Below are 18,445 nucleotides of genomic sequence, written 5' to 3'. Positions count from 1 at the left end.
CATCTTCCTGCTTGGCTCTCTCCCTCTGCTTTCCACGGCTGCTGCCATTTCTCGATTGTAGGGTGGTTCTGGTAAATGACCCATGAGCAGATAAGGTGGCGATTATTGGAGGAGGGGAACAAGGAAGAAGAGTAAGGCATCGATTTGAGGGGGGCTCATCAGCGGAGGCGAGATGCCGGCGTCGCGGATGAAGTTGTAGGCGCGCCTCAAATGCTCGATGAACGCGGCGGGCGCAAGCGACGCGGATGAAGAGAAGCGCGAGAAAAAAGGAAACCGGACGGGATCTGTTTCACCTCGATTTTGGATGTTATCGCCTTTGAACTGGACGGGATCCGATTCCACCGTATTGATTTACGGAGCACTCAAACCAAACACGAAACAACGACAACGTTATCAGTTTGCACCGCAATCGATTAGCGGAGCAAATTGGACGAACCAAACACTACCTATGTGTGATCAAATACATCCTCCTTTTTTCTAGGGCCTTCATTACTAATTTAACGTTTCTTTGAATAAAGCGTGACTACTTTCTCCAGCAATTCACATGCGATTGCTGTCCACCGGCACTCGACAGGTTAAATCAGTTAAAAAAGCTAACCGCAGCAACTATCTAACAGTAAAAAGAAATTTAAAAATAAACAAGGATGCAACGATAATCAACTTTACAGCTGTGAAGTGATGAAGGTTTGTGTTTCTGAGTCGCAATACAGTTCACATTAAATATTTCAAAAAAAATACAGTTCACATCCATCCCACTCAACTCAGCACTACCAAGACCGTCAAAAAAACAACAGCACAAGTGGGTGTGTTTTCTTAGGCAAGATACAGTTATCTTCAGGACAAAAAATGCGTAGTTAGTTGGGACTAGGAAAAAGTGTGCATAAATTCAGCCTAGGGCCTTCCATCATAGTAACAGTTCTTCAAATAGAACAAGAAAAACATCCATTTTCAAAAAAAAATGCAGCATTCACCTGAAAAGGATCAGGGATGCTGCAAAAGAATGAAAGAGGTGATAAAACCACCCTCTGATCTCATGTGCAGCTCATTTAAACTGCAAGTTGCAGAAAACCTATGGGTGTATAATCTGGTAGGTTGTGTAGTGCTTTCTATACAACTTCTGGTGATGACAAAGGGCAAAAAATGAAATGGAAAAGATGACCTGAATTTGACTAGTGTTGTGTATCACCCCTGGCTAGTATAGAGAAAACCCGGTATTAGTTATCGAATGTAAGGCCGCTTGTGAAGCACAGTTCATGTTCTTGTAGACCAGCTTCTGTCACGCATAGAGCTTTGTGCCCGCCGTGCTGAAGGCCAAACCAATTTATGCTTTGTAACGACCAGTCATTGAATTTTCTGTATGGATATAACTCTGACCAACTATCAATCACATGTTTCGGATTTTGCAACGAGTTCAGGCCTCCACTAATGCCATTCAATGGGTTCCTTCGTTTTAGATTTCCCCTTTGGCCGACCAATCTGTCTGACACTTTTACCACTCAGAAGTTTCAGTGCACGCTCAAGCGTGATCTTCTTCGGGTCCATATTCTGTCATCAGACATTTTGAAGATATTATCAATCTTGCAAGGAAAATCTCCAAATTCACCGAACATGCTAACGAATGCACATGGACTGATCTGAAGCTATCGATCTTTGAGATGTAAACATCTTATATATTGTTCCAACACACGAAATTGGAAAATTATAGCTGATGTGTTATATATTAATGTTAGTTTGGTTTCTGAAATGAAAAAAAACGTAAAATATTATGATGATAGCATGTACCTTTGGCAATGCAGCAAGAGATCTCCTATGTTTGATGTTATATCCAACTTTAGAATGTGTTATAAGTACCGGATGATCATCATCAGGATGTTTTCCCTGTAGGAAAATAGAACGTCATGAGACCCAACTCAAACAAATAGCACCAACAGCTACAGCTCAGAGAAATGTGTACCAGAATTTTGGGATATTGCAGCAGCTCAATTGCATCATCTAGAGTGACAGTGTCTATATCTTTGACCTGAAACAAGGTTTAGTTGTTTTGAGTTCCTGAAAACGTTCGGGAATCATTGATTATGAGTTTTCATTTAGAAAAAGAATTAGGGAATAGTTACCTCAGAAAGGGAAGCCCTTTTCGGAAACAGTCCCTTTTTGTCCTCCCCAACCTGAACATAATGACCATATGGACCTTGTTTCAAAAACACCTGTAGATTGAGCAATTAAGTATTTATACACTTATTACACATTACTGATTTGCAAATAACAAATCTGAATGTTGTAAACTGAATATACCTTTTCATTGGAATCAGGCATGACACCAAGTAACCTGGGTTCAAAAGACTTAGGACCTTCATCTGTGGGTTCAGTTTCATCTTCTTGCTGTGACAATGAGCGAGCAATGTACCTACAGTAATTAGATTAGTGATTAGGTATGACGATAATCATCAACTCATAATATATAGCGAGTGATAAGGAACAATATAGCAAAGGTTAAACTCTTCAAGCTATTCAAAGGGTCATACTTGCATTTCGGATGTCGATCACAGCCTATAAAGTAGCCTTCACCATACCTACTAACTTTAAATCTCAGGGTTCCTTCAGAACAACTGCAGGCATCGCAAACACACACACACAAAAAAGATGTTGGGAATTACAAATGTGAAAGCATCACAGAGTGTGATGAAATTGTAGGTCAGCCATAACAGATAAACACATAGTATGATGACATAATTTCAATCACATATCTTTGATTTCAATTAAAACATGTACATTGTACGGAAGATAACTTAAAAAGTACATATGTGACATGCATTACCTAGGGCAAATCCTACTATCCTTGTCAACATCAGGAAAGAGGATAGGACCAAATTTTTCTTCAAGCATTCTCTCTACCTGCAATATTGTCAAATTTGGTTTCAAAATTTTAGTGCTTGCAGGGCAATACAATACATTAAGGTACGTCAATAGCATTAAATATGCATAGTAATCCATTTATAGCATTCTTGTGTATGTTAGCTCAAGGATTCCTTGCTATTTTGGAGCTTCAGTCGTCCCACAAGAATATTTTGGAGCTCTGTTTGCACAAATGTAGGGGTTCAACCAAAACTGTGTTGTGTTGGGTGATACAAGTAGACAATTTTTTTTTAATCCAGTGATAGCAAAATATCCACTTAAAACAAAGAAGCATCAGCAGAGACAGAAAAATATTAGAGCTCGCCATTTCTCATGTCATTTCCTTCATGCCAATGCAACTTGACAAGTTTCAGGCAACACGGCTACGGATGAAATCCTACTGAAGTAAAAGCTATAATCATAAACCACTAGTAGTTCATACTTGAGAAATGAATCTGAAATATTTGACTTCAGTTGCTGTGTCATTAAAAAAGCTTGATGTGATTCTCACCCAAAGCAAAAATTAAGACACTTGCATCACCAAAGAACCAGCATATCCAGAAATTAAATAAATCTTACCTTTCTGCCATCCAGTTTACTAGCATCTGCACAATATTTACTGAATCGTTCCCAGTAATCTTTCAGAAGACCCTTCCATTCGGTTGACCCAGCAGATACATTGTCGAGCTATTAATGTAAAAGAAAAGGAACTTCAATACAATTTTAGCAACCAATTTATTTAGCATATTACTGAAAGATGTTCTTGTAAAGGATAAATTAAATGCTATTGATAGCAATATAAAGTTCATTTTCTGATTGCAACAGATCTGCAGATATCAGAGCTAATAGAAAAATCTTCACAAATATATAATCATGAGGTAAGCAGATTGCCTTGCTTTAGTCCCATGCCTTTTATGGCTTCTCATAATTAGCTCATTACAGAAGTGTGTAAGCATGTGTTTGGTTGAAGGGTTCAAGTGGGTTGGGTTGGGTTGAACCCATTTTTCTAGGTGTTTGGTTTGGAGACTAGAGGGTTGGGTTCAACCTCAAAAGAGAATATACCCTCTAGATGCGGGTTGGATTGATCCCTCCAAAACGAGGGGATCAAATGAACCCACTTCGTTCCCCGTTGAGCGCCGTCTCCTTCTGTGCGACCCGAGGCAGGCGGGCTGAGGTGGGTGGACGAACGCGAGCATAGGCCAGCGATGGCGTTAGCAGCAGGGCGGGTGGCCAGCGGACTGCGAGTGGACAGGGACTGGCGGGCGAGCAGTGTCAGGGCGGACGGCGCGCAGCAGGAGCGCGGGCCTGCGGGAGTGCGGCCATCCAGCGAGCATGGTGGGCGGCGGTCCTCCAAGCGGTGGGGCGGTGAGCACCAGTGGCAGGAACACTGCCGAAGCTCGAAGGCTCGGCGGCGCACATCAATCCTCCGAGGTGGAATCGACACTGCAGTGCAAATCAAAGCTCCTGCAGCACAAAATCAATACTCAACGGCAAGATCTTCGGCTCCTGATGGTGTAAAATGAAGCTGCCGCTGCTTTGCCTTGCTCAGATCGATTCTGTTGAATGCAGAGACAAAACGGAAGGGTAAAACGGAGCCCGCGGAGCAGCAGCGCGGCACGGCGGAGGAGCGAGGCAGAGCAGGGTCCGCGGCGTGCGGTGGCGGAGCAGCGCGAGGCCGCGCACGGCGGTGCAGGGAGCCCAACCACGTGGCCGCTGCACAAGGCCCGCGGTGGCGCTGTGCGATGTGGCGAGCAGCAGCAGGCAGCGCGATGCGGCGAGCAGCGGCAGGCGGCACGAGCAGGGGCACGGGGGGAGCAGCGGCCGGCTGCGAGCGGGCGGGGCGAGGAAGAGCAGAGGAAGAATATGAAAATGACTACACGAGACATTGACATGCGGGTCCCACATGTAAGACTGGTTAACGTCACAACCCAGATTCATGTTCCTTGAACCAAACAAAAAATTGGGTTGGACCCAACCTCTCAACCAAACACTAGGTGGATTGAATCCAGGTTGAACCCAACCCAAAAAATAGGGATGGACCCAACCCATCTCCAAACCAAACACATGCTAAGAAATCATCATCTATATTGTTTTTACCAAGGCATATCTCACTGCAGTCTGGAGGCAGCTTAAGGGGATTTTCCCCTTCCAAAACAGGCTCAAATTGAGATCCATCTTCAAGATATGTTTATTCTGTGAACTTGTGACAAGCATTGTTTTTTTTCCTCATTACACTCACTAAATTTGGTAGTTACCATATTTAATTCAGATGTAGCATGCATGGAAGCACAGAAAATGAAGGCGAGAGAAATAGGCATGGCACATGAAAACCATACGTTAATAACAGTGTGTACTGCAAAATTGACAGTCTAGGGCTAGTTTCCAGTTGCTGCACTTGTGCTAAACAGTGCTTTGGATTCTCCGCACACCCTTGGCTCTCTGCATCTGCCCTTCTCAACTGCTGTGCACACTTTAACTGTATTGGGTTGCCAAGCCAAGCTACTACAATATTTATTTCGCTTCTATTATCACTCTGAGAGCCTTGTTAATTGTTATCAAAACAATTAGACATATGGTAATAGTCCTCTTCATCTTGGAACATTAGCTTAATTTGCAAAAATAACATTATTCTTATGTAACTTTTAATATGCTTCCATTCTAGATTTATTATCGAATTATGATATATGAGGCATATAGAACCATGATATGTCCGTATAGCTTCATCTCATCTAACTGACTTCTATGCATTCCTGGCATCCCAGGGTTGCCGGGCAGAGCACCATGATGACAATTATGTCCTGAATCATTTCCAGAATTATAGATAACAATCTTGCTAATGTCTTGAATACATGAATATGAATTAGAAGCGGTCCAATGCAATGTTTTACAGTCATCTAATCGAACCTAGTCGCCATGGCACCGATAAGGTGATTAGTCGAGATTAGTCATCAATAAGGCCGATTAGTCGAGCCTAGTCGTCTATATAGTCGTCCTGTACATCCAGGACCGAGATGATATGTATACTGTACAGTACATAGTATATAGCAAGCATCAACACCACAATTTTGGCGTGAGCTCCTGGGCAGCGGGTATCTCCTGGCAGCGGGGAGGCATGGAGCTCCTGGGCAGCGGGGAGGCATGGAGCCCCTGGGCGTTTCCTCGGCAGCGGCGTGCTCCTGGGTTGCTGGATGCGCCGGCGGACGTGCCTTTGGGTGGGCGGCGGTGCATATTTTGGCAGGCGGATGGTGTCGCGTCCGCGTGTGTTCTAGCAGGCGTTTTGGGGTGAGGTGGCTTGGCAGCACCTGCAGCTGAGAGATATATACCCAAAACCTAATGGGCCTAATTGCTAGCCTAGTAGCCCACCATCCACTGACCGAGGCCCATCATCTCAAATCTGATCGTTTTCAAGCCTAATAGGACGACTAATCACGGTTAGTCGACGACTAACCGGACAAATAGGTTTCTAGTCGCTCATACCTAGTTGCTGGTCCTTATCGGTGGCAAGGGAGCGATAAGCCCGACTAATCGTGACTAATCGCGATTAGTCGGACGACTAGAAAACATTGGTCCAATGTCCATAGGATGTGCTGATTTCATGAATTCTCATAGTGGTTTAATCCATAGCAGTAACCACCAACCAGCCAGCTTAAGCAAGGTTTTTAGAACTATGGTATAAGATGAAATGAAGATGCACACATAACAATATAAATTGAGAAATGTTTACTACCTCTGTCTCCATGTTAGCTGTAAAGCTGTAATCAGCAACCTCAGAAAAATGGTGCAAAAGGAATGCCGAAACCTGAAAAATGAGATGCCATTGAACAAAAACCAAAATTAGACACATTGAAATTTAATTTATAACAAGCAACCTCAGCTACATAAATTGAAACAGGGCTGAGATGATGAGGCCTACAATAAATGGCATTGATCTGGGAAACATGGCATTGAGCTGCAAAAGGGAAAGGGGAGGGTGTGTGTGGGTGGGTTGGGGGGGGGGGGGGACGGGGTGAGGGGGTGCACCATGCTAAAACTCACTAGTTCTAGGGAAATTTGGCAATGGTAAGGCTGCCTAGAAGTTCCATTCCCCAGACCTTAAAATCAGTGAAAGATTTCAGCAAATGTAAACACCACAAAACGTACGAGAATGTAATGGCAAGTTGTGATCAACCATTTAGCTAGCAAAACAATAAAATATACACTCTGGGATCATTAGAGATAAAGGTAAACTTTAGATATTTTGGAGGAAAATTTGAATTGTATTCAAATAATAATAAGAGACACATGAAAGACTCAAACACATTACAAAAAAAGATATGCATAGGAAGAAGAGATTATTCTAGTACAAAACCAAGCATTTAGGTAGAAGTATTATCTGCCTTCGAATAAATGTACTAAAATTTGAGATGATAGTAGAGCTAAAGATATTTTGATCATAGAGGATCATTCCAAAGGAAGGACATGAAATAAGGAACAAACCATTCGACCGCGGAATTCAGGGTGCAGAACTCGACCTTTTATTGTCACATATTTCCGGTCCTAAACAAAACAAGTAAAAACTATTATCCTTGTGGAACAAGTCAGTGCTAATGACAATGAACAAAGATGAGAACTAAGAAGTGCATATTAAATGTCTAAAACTTGGCAACTGTTTTTCACCCATATGTTGTTTCTATTCAAACTCAAAAGGCATTTATGTGTACTAACAAATATGTATAAAACATGCTTGATCCAATATTCCAATTAAAAGTAAGTGCGCCCTAGTTCTAAATGTGACATTTTTGGCATTGCTAAAAAGAAGTGATCGTGCTGCACTACATCATTTGGGGGAAACATAAGCGTGCCTTTTTTATTGCTTTCATGCTTGTCCTGTCATGCTATTAGCTCCTAATGCCAGTGAAATGCCCTAGAATCAGTGGTTTAAACTTATAGAAACTTCAGCTTTAAGAAACTGGTTGTGATCAGGGGTGTAGAAAAGCAAGAGCGTAACGGAATGTGATAAGAGGATAATATTAACAAAGGGAGAATTCGGATCTGTCCTTTCTATAATCACTGAAAAGGGCTCTACTACCAGATCGCCAGTCCATACCCTGGTCTACGATGAATGGAACCAAGGCCTATGCTTATCATAACTCAACATCAACCTTAACTAACTTACATACCAACTTGACCACTGTTCATTGACACTAGACAATAGCACCACCCTCCCACCCCACTACGCCACTACGAACCACTCTCCAGTCTAGTACACCTATAAAGAAATCACACACTAGGCACAACCCCAGCCTAGTGCATAGCGCCTAGCAACTTTACAACAATGCTCGATTCAGCATACCCTAAAAAAGAACTCAATCAACCTTGTAGGAACTAGGTGGCATTGTAATAAGAAGAAATAGGCACCCAAATTCGAGTTGAAGACGACCTGAACACTGGTGGTAGTGTACACCCACAAATCCTACCAACTGAGCTAGGCTCTTACTCTACACGCAGACCCCTATGCAGACCAACATCATTCAACTTCCACTGCAACCGAAATGTCAAGGGTGACAGTGACATGTGCCCTTGACAGTACACTATGACTATGAGACAGCATGGTGTGTGCTACATTTTGAGGCATATGCGTGTAGTCTTTCCTAGAGCACACCTACAGGTGCAAAAGCAATCATGCAGCCATTGTTGATATCAGCTCGGGGCATGTCTCAGTGCAATTAGCTGAAGATATCAGGGTATTTTTCTTAAGTTAGGGAAGTAAGGTATATAATTCTACTAAGTTGATATTAGGATTCGAGCTCAATAAGTACTACTGCAATCAGTTTGGCATCAATGCATAAGCCTTCGCTGAAAGAGATGTATGCAGAGCCTCTGCTGTGTCCAGGAAGGAACAGCACTGTGAGCAAGAAGGCAAGATAGCCCTTCACTACCTCTTAAAATAGAACCATAAGTCATGCCTCAATCTATATTCACCCCTTTCTTTCCACAAAGTCCAAGCCAATGATAGTACAACACTCTGAAGGCAGCTACAAGAGCTACCCAGCCCAAATTTGGCGTTGGGTACATATTAGTGATTAAATATCCCGCACAAAAATCAACAGAATATGTCTAAATTAAGAAAGGCTATCAGATATAATTTAGGCATACCTAAATAGCCTTCCGATACCATGGTAAATATAGTTATGTTACCTGTAACACTTTCAGTATAGATGCATAAGTAGAAGGCCTTCCGATTCCAAGTTCTTCTAGCTTCTTAATCTGGAGTTAACAACGCATAATATGAAAATCTGAAGTAGTAGAACCCAGTAAAAAGAAACATTGTTTCATTGCAGAAATGGACAATCCTCAGAGTAAACAGGTGAAAAAGGAAACATAATAGGTTATTGCTTACCAATGCACCCTCAGAATAACGTGATGGTGGCTTAGTAAAGTGTTGCCCAAGATGCACATTAACTGGAGACACCAAGTCCTTAACCTAGAAGAAAGGAGATGTGTTAATAACATACTGGATAGTCGAATGGTAGCCAATAATCTGCAGTGGCTTGAGAAGTAAAGGAATGGAATAGTCAAGCGACGATTCAGCAGCTGCTAACCTTTAATTTGGACAAAGCATCAAAGTTACCCTCATGCACAGAATCTCCCACGGAGCTGTCGCTGGATGGACTTGCCTCACTGTCCTATAAGTAGCAAAGTTGTTATTGAGTTTTAAATTCGTAAACTGAAAAGTTGACACACAGTTCTTAATAAAGTGCAACTGATAAATCAAGCCAAGTCCTACTCCTACCCACCAGCACCAAAAGGAGCTCAATCAAGAACATAAAAAAAAAAAACAAAGATACTGATGAATCAGAACAAACTCACACATTTTGAAAGAGTCTAAGGATAAAGAATGTAAACTTCACACAAGGATTCAACAAAAAACTTAGATGGTACGCTATAATACAAATTATGTACCACACAACAAGTCATTATAGATATGTATTCTAGTGCACGTCAGAGGTGATCAAGTGACCTAAAATTTGTCTCCATGTCCTAACCCACATTAAGAAACAATGTATTGATACAGATCGAGTGCTAATAGATTACAGGTAGATAAGTTCATCAAACAAAGCATCAACCAAATAGGGGCGTAGAAAAATAAATGGCCATGTCTGGTGATACATTTGCAATAGTGCATATCATACATCACAAATTCATGATGTGAATGCCAATGACAAAAAGTTGCTTTCTAGAACATGTGTGCTTATTTTTTTTTTCTTTTACTTTGTACAAGAACCTAAACACGTCATGGAAAACCGGCTCAAACTAGCAGGAAACCCTTCAAAACAAGGCTGGTCATACCATTAAGCACACACTATTCCCTCTTATGGGTAGAAACATGCTTTTTCCTTGAGTGCTGGAACCAGGTTTTAAACTACAAAAAAAAACCCATTCTTTTAAAGAAAGAACAAAATATTGAGACACCATCCAAAGTGCCAGCAAACATGAACCACCCTCTGGGTATACAGTTCTCCAACAATGAAAACTTTGATTCTTAGCGAAAAGTGTTCTTTGAAAGATAGAGGTAGTATTGTTTCAAATATCAACAAAGAGAATCTCATTCCCTAACCCTTATAGCAAAAGAAAAATCAGAAAGAAAGAAAAAAAATGGATGGGCTAGTCCAATATCCAATGTCACATTGGCCTAGACATACTGATCTCCACATCCAATCAGAATCAAATAATATGATTTTCCATATCATATAAATGCCTGGGCAAAACTAGCAGCAGAGCAGGCAGATAGTATCTGAACCGGTTGTACTTGTACCCTGAAATAAATCGCAAGCAAATGAAGATATATAGATGATAAAAGCTATACCAGAAAAGAAATTAGCCCCTGAACGGCTGAACCATCAAACTTTCTCAATCATCAGGCATTCATAGGCTGAATAAAGTCACACAAGCTAAGGTTGGAAGGCCACCTTAGGAGTCAACCAACATATTTTCTTAAGAAATTCAAGCACAACAATAGACAATGTAAGAAGCAAGTATAAAATCCATAGACGATGTAAGAAGCAAGTATAAAAAAATTATAATTTTTCAACTTACCTCATAGACAGCTTGGTATCCCTTGAAGTCCAGTCTAGATGCAGACGAATGAAAACTCATGTCACCTTTTGGAGTTCCAATATCCACTTGAATCTAAAGAGCAAGCATGTATTTGATGGAACATTTAAAAAACTTGAAATTTACAGAAAAACGAAGTACTAAGAATTTTAACATGTTTTCCATGCTAGAGAATGAGGATGTCACATTTACTATCTACTACATATGTGTTTAAGCAAATGTTTTTATTGAAGACAACAGCTGAAATTATGTTCCTGAGCTATGCACAAAACACATAAACTATACAAAGAAACATGGCTAAATAAGTTTCACAAACCAACCAGTTAGCCAAAAGCTCAGGGTGAAATCTTCAGCATGTAGCCTCAAGTAGGTCTTTGAGAAGGACACATACTGGGCTGCAATTGCTTTTCTTACTATCTTATCAATGTGCCGGTAGGACCCCTTGACTAGTTGGCTTTAAAACAACACTGAATTTTATACATCAAGTTCAACCAACAGCCTAATGCTGATGATATTGGAAATGTAGGCAACATGAGATATAGAGGTGCCTCACTAATCTACCAGAAATTAAGAAAAAGAAAAAGGATTAAACATCCTAAAAACTGAAAAATGTTTCCTCGGTTAGAAGCACTTGCTGGCTGCTGCAAATTTCTCGTATGTTTCAACTTATTAAGCTTTCCTTAACCAATAGAACTTTGTTTCCCATATAACTTATAACCATCATAAAGAACAAAATCAACCATAGGGAAAAATGAGGAGCAAGAATAACCAACCAGATCAATTCTGGAAGCTTCCATTTGGCAAGCCATTGTCCTTTTCCATATTAGAGTGTACAGTTTTAGAGAATCATCATCAAGTACTCCAACCAAAGATGCTACAAGAGATAGTGTTGCAACTATATATCAAAAATCAGACACAATACTGAGTGATATCACTTTACAACAACAACAACAACTTAGCCTTTTGTCCCAAGCAAGTTGGGGTAGGCTAGAGATGAAACCCACAGAAAACAAGAATAAGAAACACAAAAAGGGCACAAGCCAAAGGAAGAGTTAGGGGTTAAACAAAAAGTAACAAAGGTCACAGTTCAGGTACGTTAATTGCTAATCTCCAAGCGCTCCTATCCATAGCTAATTCCTTAGCGATATTCCACTCTTTAAGGTCTCTCTTAACCGTCTCGTCCCAAGTTAGTCTAGGTCTACCTCTACCTCTCTTTACATTATCGCCCCGCTTTAAAACTCCACTACGCACCGGCGCCTCGGGAGGCCTCCGTTGTACATGTCCAAACCATCTCAACCGATGTTGAATCACCTTCTCCTCGATAGGTGCCACCCTACCCTATCTCGAATCTCTTCGTTCCGGACTCTATCCCTTCTTGTATGCCCGCAGAACCAACGCAGCATACGCATCTCTGCTACGCTCAGTTGCTGGACATGTCGCCTTTTTGTAGGCCAACATTCAGCACCGTATAGCATCGCCGGGCGAATCGCCGTCCTATAGAACTTACCTTTTAGCCTCTGTGGCACCTTCTTGTCACAGAGGATGCCCGAAGCCTGCCGCCACTTCAACCAACCGGCTAAAATTCTATGTCTAACATCTTCATCAATGTCTATAGAAATAAATTAAAAAAACTACACATATATAAGGTGCTCATGCAATCCAATAGAAGATGCTGATTGGATCACAGATATTGTCATTATCAAGTAGAAATGGTCATCTATAGAGCATGTTCACTACAGATTGCAAAACACAGTATCGTCAATAATGCAAACACATTCCTAAGTGCAGTATTCATAGAAGTGTTGCTCGAATCTCTGCAAAATAATAAAGCAGTGTATGGGGCAGAATCACGAGGCATGAATTGTACAACATTTTGCTCAGTATGAAATGTGGATCTCAAGAAACTAACCAATCCATAGCATATCCTGTACAATACTAGCAACATTTTGGTGATGATTCTTGAATATGAATAATAGAATTATAACCTCCATGGGGACAATATGCATGTACTAAAGCTTACTCAAAATCATTTGCTAGGAGAGGGTTAGCAGCTGTAATTGAGAAAATGCAATAAATCAACAAAAACACAGGGTAACTCATTACATGGCAGCCTCCTTATACTGGTGGGCCTAATGGCTTCATGGGCTTCTTGAGCATTTTTCACCTTCTTTAAATACTTCCTGATGTCCTCTGCAGCATACTCCTCACCATATCTGAAGAAAATTCTAATTAACAAGAAGAAATGCTGGCCAGAAACCATACCCAGATACACGTCATTACATCAAGTGCATATCAAACTAGAATGCAATACCATCAATCAACAACTTGAGATGAATCGATCAACAACTTGAACCCTCTTACCATGTCGTCAAAGTATCTTCAGAGTTCAGACCAGTTTAATTTTACATTACTCAGTTATATTTTGAATAATGTGTCTTACAGTTGTAGGTTCATCTAATAAGTTTTGAATAACTACGAGTGGATGTCAAATTTCCACTAGTATATAACTAAACCCCATAGGAACTAACTAAACTAAATTATTGGACTAAGCACTGATTACAAGTTAAAATGGAACAAGAGAAATTAGCACCATTATAAAATCAGAAAGAGACTTAGCAGCTACTTTAGAGAGAATTGTGTACCTTTCTTTGACTAATGAACGGATGTCTTCTGCAGCTCCATCAGAAATCTTCAAGGGGTAAAAGGAGAACAAATAAGTCAACACGCTAGTCAAACAAGTAAACATCAAATATATTGGATCCTCAATAATATCTTATTGACAAATTTCTGGAAATTCTCACATCAAAGGATATCCAGAAGCATCCATCATTTATCATTGCATCATACATTTAGACTTTAGTTATCTAACTTCAGTTAATTTCGCATGCCAGTCATTAAATGTTTCATAAAAAGAACTTTAGTGAATTAAAGTTTCAGTGCAGTTATCATCTTTTACTCCCTCCAGTCACAGATAAGTGGCATTTTAGAAATCTACATGTTCTCCAATCTCCATAACATAAATTTGACCAGTATATATTAGAAAAGGTGCATACTAGTAACATGAACTCTTTAAGCAGTCTAGCTTTGACTATGAACTCCTAAACCATCTACTTTGCAGGCTTAAACTATTTGAAACCTATTAATAACACCTCAACAAAGTGCTAACAAATGTGTGGTTATGCAGTAATCATGCAAAAGAAGTGCAGTTTTGCTCAATTGAATGCATCATTTAAAGTTCCTACTGCCATCAGAAGGCTTATGCATGCACCCGAATGCTGCAGCATAATTTTAAACAATTTAAAGTAACTGCACCAACTTTAGACTACGACCCAAAGTACATGATCAATTTGAAATTTTCAAATAGAAATAAAGCAGAGGGAACAAAGACCTGTGGACCATACACACACACACACACCAACAAACAAGGTAAAACTACTTGAGTCATGAAAATGTTGGGTGTTACTTACATGGAACCCATCAGTTCTCATATATGTTATCAACCCAGTCGCCTCTTCCGATGAAAGGTTCATACCCTCATAAAGCTTTTGGGCAACCTGCAGTCATATAATGAGTTGCGTGAGCCAACAGATTACAACATAATAAATGCACTATATAATGAGTCTAGCAGAAACAACCTTCATGGTATGCCCTGCAGTAAAATGTAGTTTGTTTGCTGCATCCTGCTGAAGACTGGATGTAATATATGGCATCGGAGGATTCTTTTGAATTTTACTTCTTTTGACACCTATAACTTCAAACTGAGAAGAATGAATCCTCTTTTCTATAGCTTGCGCTTCTTCTTGAGAACATATGGAAAGTTGATCCAACTTTTTTGAATTCAGAAGCTTTATACGGGATGAAATGAATGTGTGATTCGATGGATCTGCAAATTGGGTTTTGAAGTCTGTCTGTACTGTCCAATATTCTTGTGGCTTAAACTGTTCTATTTCAGCTTCCCGATCACATACAAGGGCCAAAGCTGCAGATTGGACCCGTCCAGCTGACTGGCAACCAGGCAACTTCCTCCACAGAAGTGGCGATATGCCAAACCCAATCAGATAATCAAGAGAACGTCGTGCAAGATAAGCATTAACTAAGTCCATGTCAATATATCTCGGGGAGGTTAAAGCCTTTTTTATTGCATACTCAGTTATTTCATGGAAAGCAACTCTTGCAACAGTCACATCACAGGCCAATGCGCCTTGCTGTTCAAGCATTTCTTTGATGTGCCAAGCAATAGCTTCACCTTCACGATCAGGATCAGATGCAAGAATTAAATTTTCTGCTCTGAAGAAAAGAGAAGGGCATCGGTAAAAAAAAAACAGTTAGGAATTATTGACTCACAACCCAAGGGGTAAAATCAAATCAACAATATGTGTGCAGAAATATTTAGCTTTTATACTACTAACATAGTTGAATTCAAATTAATAACCTATCATTAGTATAAGCAGAAGTCCAATTAAGGAAAAGGGTCAAATTACATAGCCAATTTTTACCATCTTAATGAAAAATATAAGTAAAATATTTAAACAAACACAACTAGATGAACCACCATCACAGAAAATTTTTACATATGGGCAACAACAGATCGTTATTAAAGCAATTAGAATGTGATTTACTTTCACGACATGTACCAAAGTTACAAAAAAATCAAACCAACAAGTAATACTCAAGTATATTCCATCAACATACACAACTGATGATAGTGATACTCCAATAACAAGAATAATGTCAGCATACACAACTGGCTATAGTGATACTTACATATAAGAACATAAAAATAAGAACATGAACACAAACTATTTGCAGGGACTGCTTAGCTATAGAAGCTCCAAATGAACAAACTACTGATAGTTTTAATATTTTCTAGCAGCTGCCATCGAAAAGTCCAAAAGTTTGGATGCAGCATAAAAAGCAGGAGATTTACTAAAAATTAACTGTTTGTCCACAAAAATATATACGGCATTTGTAATTTGCAAATCTAGTTGATGCTCAAAGGTAAAATAATGTCCTGCAGGGTCTAGGCCGACAGTGTTATAAATAATACTTTTAAAAAACAGTAACTTTAATTCAATAAGTTAAGAACTACACAATGCCAAAGGTTATTCTTTGTCAGTCAATTGAACTTGCAGAAATACGAGGATTGGACATTGGAGTCAATGAGGCGTCAAATACAATAAATGATTTTGGAGACAAACATCCATGCGAACCAGAACCTATCAAGCACTACAGAAAACTTCTATGAAAGGCCTATGTGATTTTGTTTTTGTCTCTTAACTCTCTATAATTGGAAACACAGCAACTAATGTGTATAAAGCTTTGAGAAAAAAAAATGTGGCAGTGTTAGAGAGATGGAGTGAATATCTAATAACCAAAGAGGATTTATGTTTTATGTATATGTAAACAGAAAACATGTGAAAAATGCATCCATAGATCCATACTACACACTTTAAGAAACATACCCTTTCAGTGCTACTTTAATGCTCTTAAGGTGTGTCCAGGCAGCAGCAGGCACCTCCCAGACCATGCTGAAGTCATCATCAGGGCGGACGGATTTTGACCTACCTGCTAAATCTCTCACGTGACCATAGCTTGGTAGCACTTCATACATGTCCCCAAGATAATTCTGGATAACTTTTGCTTTCGTGGCTGATTCCACAACCACAACTGATTTGGCTGTGGGAGGATACAGTGGCACAAGTGGCTTTGTCTCACTATGAGAACCACCATTAGAGGTTTTCATGCAAATCTCAGCTTCATCAGGCACAGTAGAAGCAGCAGAAACCTTTGCTTTTGATTTTGACCTATTATTCACTTTGTTCTCTTTAGAACTATCAGCACCCTTTTTGGATTTAGAATTATCAGCCTTCTTGTCTTCTTGGTTCTCACTAATACTCCCGGTCGTTTTTGTTGCAGCTTTACGGGTTCTACTAAATATCCTCTTTTTCTTGGTAGGTACTTTCTTTTCATTCATATCTCCATCAACTTCCTTTTTGCTTCCTCTAGAACTCTTCCTCTTGGCAGTGCCAGTCTTAGCACTGGTAACACTCTTGCTGCTATTACTAGTAGATGCTGAAGCCTCGTCAGCAACAGTACTACATGCAGCTAATGTGCTTTGTCGTTTCTCAGATCTGTGAAACAAACCATGTGCAGCACTTCCATCTTCCCTTCTCATATTTAGGTTTCCGAACGAACAATTATTTTTAGAGAGGAACCTTAGCTTTTTACTGCATGCAGTTGAGAATGGTCGTGAATTACCAATATTATTAGCCTTTAAAGCAATTCCACAGTTGTCTGTGGCTTTGAAACATATGGGACTATGCTTGCCAAGAAGCCCAGTAGTAAAAAAGGCACTACTTTTGGGCCGTAGGGCAACCCCAGAACTTTTTCTTGAAGATATTTGCCTTGCTGAATTGCATCTGAATGCAACCCCGCACATTTCACAAGGATGGAAAGGCAAAAAGGCCCAAGGGGTGGAAGAATATCTCTGAAATGTCCCGAACTGAAGCTGTAAAGGCAACAAATGGACAACACATAAGGAACAAGCAAAGCCCAAATATTTTTTGAAGCAATGTGTCATTTTTTTAAGCAAGCAAAGTCCATATTAAACACTAGAAACAAAGTATAACACTGTAGAGCTATTGAGATATCATTCCCTCCCATCTTCGGCCATGTTCTTGGTTGAGTTAATCCCGCAACGATGAATTGATGCAAGCAAAAGAAAAATCGGTGACTGAAAAAATTGCGCCGCATCTCTATTTCTTGCCTGTCAGGATTTTGCACGTTTGGCTGTACAACAGAGATGTCTATCTGTACACACAGGATTAAAAAAAAAGTGTGCACAGTGACTAGTTCCCTGCAGATTTCTGCAGCTTGACAGAGCTACCCCATAATAAAAGGGGGAAAAATGAGAAAGCCTCGCCTGTGCCTGACGGGCAATACAACGAACAGGTGGCGTTCAGACCTCCCCCCCAACGCCACAGCACTACGCGCCACATAAACTTGCGCTTTTAATGAATTATTATCGGCGGGGTGGGAGTCGCTTACCATTGTGGGGAGCGGCGGCGGCAAGAGAGCGTGGGTGACGGCGCGGTGGCGCTGGGCGTAGCCGTGCGGGAGGAGGCGGCGGAGCTGGAGCGCCATGGCCAGCGGGGCGGCCGGCGTGGCGCGGGGGGGGGGGGGGGGGCTCAGGCGAGGAGAGCCATTGGTTTCGGCGGTGGTTTAGCTAGGGTTTTAGGGGCCGAGGTGGAAGTGGATTGCGAAGTGGTCCGAAAGGAAGGCTGATGAGGACCGAGGAGCGCGGTCAGGCGGAGCGCAGTTGGGTGGGCGGGCTTTGGGGTTGAGGAAAAATCTCTCTCTAGCAAATGGGCTAGATTGGGCCTGGGTGCGGAGGTCGGACGAGAGGCCGCGCGAGGTCGCGAGAGGCCGATGGGAAAGAACAACGAACAGAGGGGCCGCG

The 18,445-nt window shown here is 40.8% G+C and overlaps 1 protein-coding gene across 1 annotated transcript; it reads right to left on the bottom strand.

The window, feature by feature from the left end:
* Positions 1-691: 691 nt before the first annotated feature.
* LOC112888774 (DNA topoisomerase 1) lies at positions 692-18,191 on the bottom strand. The gene is made up of 21 exons (XM_025955096.1): positions 18,034-18,191; positions 16,449-17,494; positions 14,622-15,273; positions 14,454-14,540; positions 13,629-13,675; positions 13,090-13,199; positions 11,760-11,860; positions 10,969-11,061; positions 9,474-9,557; positions 9,272-9,355; positions 9,070-9,138; positions 7,369-7,428; positions 6,620-6,691; positions 3,472-3,579; positions 2,816-2,892; positions 2,523-2,606; positions 2,293-2,404; positions 2,115-2,204; positions 1,955-2,020; positions 1,783-1,878; positions 692-1,545 (listed from the first exon to the last, which is right to left on the bottom strand). The coding sequence occupies exons 1-21, from the start codon at positions 18,127-18,129 to the stop codon at positions 1,423-1,425; spliced, it is 3,357 nt and encodes a 1,118-aa protein (XP_025810881.1). The 5' UTR covers positions 18,130-18,191; the 3' UTR covers positions 692-1,422.
* Positions 18,192-18,445: the final 254 nt, after the last annotated feature.

This window comes from Panicum hallii, chromosome 4 (genome assembly GCF_002211085.1).
Source record: "Panicum hallii strain FIL2 chromosome 4, PHallii_v3.1, whole genome shotgun sequence".
In the NCBI taxonomy this organism is placed as follows: Eukaryota; Viridiplantae; Streptophyta; class Magnoliopsida; order Poales; family Poaceae; genus Panicum; species Panicum hallii.
This window is presented reverse-complemented; position numbering and strand designations above follow the sequence as displayed.

Excerpts from the sequence above, each read along its gene's own strand:
- LOC112888774 (XM_025955096.1), bottom strand. The coding sequence starts at position 18,129 with ATGGCGCTCCAGCTCCGCCGCCTCCTCCCGCACGGCTACGCCCAGCGC. Across the intron at positions 14,541-14,621 it reads CTGCAGGGCATACCATGAAG|GTTGCCCAAAAGCTTTATGA; the intron begins GTTGTTTCTGCT and ends ATATGACTGCAG. Across the intron at positions 1,546-1,782 it reads CTCTTGCTGCATTGCCAAAG|AATATGGACCCGAAGAAGAT; the intron begins GTACATGCTATC and ends GTCTGATGACAG.